This window comes from Seriola lalandi, unplaced genomic scaffold, assembly GCF_002814215.2.
Source record: "Seriola lalandi dorsalis isolate HSWRI2012SDOR001 ecotype SW California unplaced genomic scaffold, Sedor1 jcf7180001973668, whole genome shotgun sequence".
NCBI classification, from domain to species: domain Eukaryota; kingdom Metazoa; phylum Chordata; class Actinopteri; order Carangiformes; family Carangidae; genus Seriola; species Seriola lalandi.
The window spans coordinates 1-2,683 of NW_019444334.1; the positions used below are offsets into that span (position 1 = coordinate 1).

At 40.3% G+C, this 2,683-nt stretch overlaps 1 protein-coding gene across 1 annotated transcript; it reads right to left on the minus strand.

Moving 5' to 3' along the window:
* Window positions 1-119: 119 nt before the first annotated feature.
* LOC111652595 (spondin-2-like) lies at window positions 120-2,677 on the minus strand (the record flags this gene model as incomplete). The annotated part of the gene is made up of 3 exons (XM_023402908.2): window positions 2,598-2,677; window positions 1,961-2,184; window positions 120-374 (listed from the first exon to the last, which is right to left on the minus strand). Coding segments are annotated over exons 2-3 (453 nt in total), but the record flags the coding sequence as incomplete, so codon positions are not given.
* Between the last annotated feature and the right edge of the window lie 6 nt (window positions 2,678-2,683).

Here is a 2,683-nt window from a genome sequence, read left to right on the forward strand (position 1 = left end):
GAGTGACTTAAAGCAGCTGGCAGTTGAATATTGCATAATCTAGGTGATTTTAAAATCCTATAATAATCTGTAGGCAACATAATGTGTATGCACAATTTCAAGCTCATTTCTGTGTTCACAGTTGGTTTATGATTTGTGGGTTTTGATTCATGCAATGTTGTTCTTGGCTTAGATTGACCCACCTGTGTGATTTTGTCCTGCGGGATGGTCTCAAAGTTTGGAGAGGAGAAGGTAAATCCGCTGTCAGTTCCTGCATCATATGGGAAAAGCTCCAGCGACACATTGTCTTTCCAGTGGTCGCCATCACACAGGTCAACAGTGTCTACACCCACAAACCAGTCTGGGCTTGGAACGATACGCACGATAAATGAGAGCTGCAGATGGAGGAAGTAAAGCATGGGGAGGAAGATGGAGCGTAAAGAGAAAGAGGAGGAAATAAGGGGGTGGGTGAGATTGGAGATAAGGAGAGAGAAGAAAAGAAAGACATGGGAAAGAGAATGGAAAAGGGTTATTTTTATGTTGCCATATATGATTTGTTTGTCAGGACTGTGGGTTAACAAATAATTGTTGGATTCACGATGGAAAGTTAAAATATATTGATTTCGATGCAGACAGACCAGAGATATTATCTTTAAATATTATCATTCATTCTTCTCCCTTGTGAAAACCTGGTATCTATATTACCTACATTTCATCTCAACAGCTGAAAGTTTTGTCCAACATGTGGAAGTTTTATGTTAGCAGCGGCTAATATAGCTTTGAGATGCTAGCCTCAAGCAGAGCAATGCTACAGAGGTCTGGTGAGCTTGCTTCTTTCTAACGACACAACTGCAGATTATTACATTTTTTCTTGTAGTCTTACTTGAGGGGATCTGTCATACTTTGCACAGCTTCCTCTGGAGCCACAAAAGAGTTCTTACAACTTTTTTCACATATGATGTGTAAAATTTGTGGATTTACCAATTAAATCAACCATATGTGATGTGTATATCACATGACTAAGTATTTCACTGTGCTATAATGTTTTTAATTGGAAGCAAATATCATCCTTGGTTATTCGTAGTCCAATACGTCACCCATCCCCTTACACGCATGCTGTTATTTCAGTGCTAAAGAATAGTTTGTTTTGAGCTGGTGAACATCTTCAGTCTCCAACTGGACTTTTTCCATTTCTCTCACCTCCAAACCAAACCTCCGTTCCCTCTCTTTTCTCCCAACTCTGTCTCGTCCCTTGTCCAAGCCTAACATAGTGTCAAATGTGTCCCCAGTTTTATGACCTAGCCAGGGACTCATCAGCAGGAAGTTTAACAGCCAACTCCTACAGAGTTTTATATAAATTGTAGAGACATAAATTAGGCCTGCTACGTTTTGGAAGCTCTCTTTAAGCTGCAGCATATGGAAAAAACAGTCTGGAGCTGGTTTTATGGTAGTGTTAACAATTTTGCTGCACCAACCTAGTTAAAAAAGTATAATGTGCTCTTTCTCATAATATTACTCTTTTTATAACCTTCAAGTAGCGGTATTATAAATTATTGCCTGGCTAAAAAGAGACTTGTCCTTGGTCCAATTTTAATAGTTTTGGCTGTCATTACTATTGGTAATGATAATCATTTATTCAGTTATATTGTTGTGACACAGCAACGCAACATCCTCAATGGAAATAACCTCACCACACAGTTCACAAGGGCAAACACACAAGCAATCAAGCATATTTTAAACATATCTAGTTAAATCCACTTGTATAGAAAACTTATTTGAAGGGGAAAACTGAAATGAAGGCGCTCAAAATGTTGTTACTGTTGTAGATTGCGGAAGTATAGTAAATATGGAAGGATTCACAAGAAAACTTGTGACCCAGAGCATCAGACGACCTTATCACGCATACTGACCAAGCAAAAGGTGTCCGATGTACTTAATGCCCTGACTCAGACTGAAGGATTCCAGGTGTTGAGTGACTTACATAGGAGTGCCTGGCGAAGACCTCAAACTCAGTGTTCATCTGGCCTGTTCCTCCCACAACAGCGGGAGCGGAGAGGATCCCATAAACGCTCTGGATGCGTTCGCCGGCCGTCTCGACTTCCTTCATGATCGTCCAGGCCTCGCCTTTCTCAGCAAACTCCCTCACTCCGTTACTGGCAAACTCATTACGCTGCCACATGTGGTAGTCAGAGCTGTGGGTCACCCCTAAGAGCAGAGAGAGAGAGAGAGGGATAGGAGAGGATCATAGATAGATGTTGCAATTAGCAGTTTATGTATAGCTCTGCAGAGGGATATTAAAGGAAGGTTTTTTGATAATAACTAAGCCTTATGACTATATTTGTCCTAATGTTACTTGCATTATTGAGAAGATTTCCTTTGTAGCCTCAAAGCAATCTGATGTATCTTTTGTAAATTTACTAAAGGAAAGGAGATTTAATCTTATGCTCTTTTATCTCTTCAATGGCTTCTTCTGCTTTTAGTAATCAGTTTCAAGAACTGGGCAATGGGTCAGTAGGAGAAATATTTAGCTTTCTGTTACGCAACCAATCAGAATACTGTTCCACATCTGCTCCTAATAAAAATAATCTGTACAAAAAGCAGTTCAACTCTGCACTTACCAATGAGGTTTGACCACTGTGCAGGGGGACGGTAGACTGGATACTGCTTAGGGAAAGCTGCCTGATTCCACTTGCCGGTAAACGTT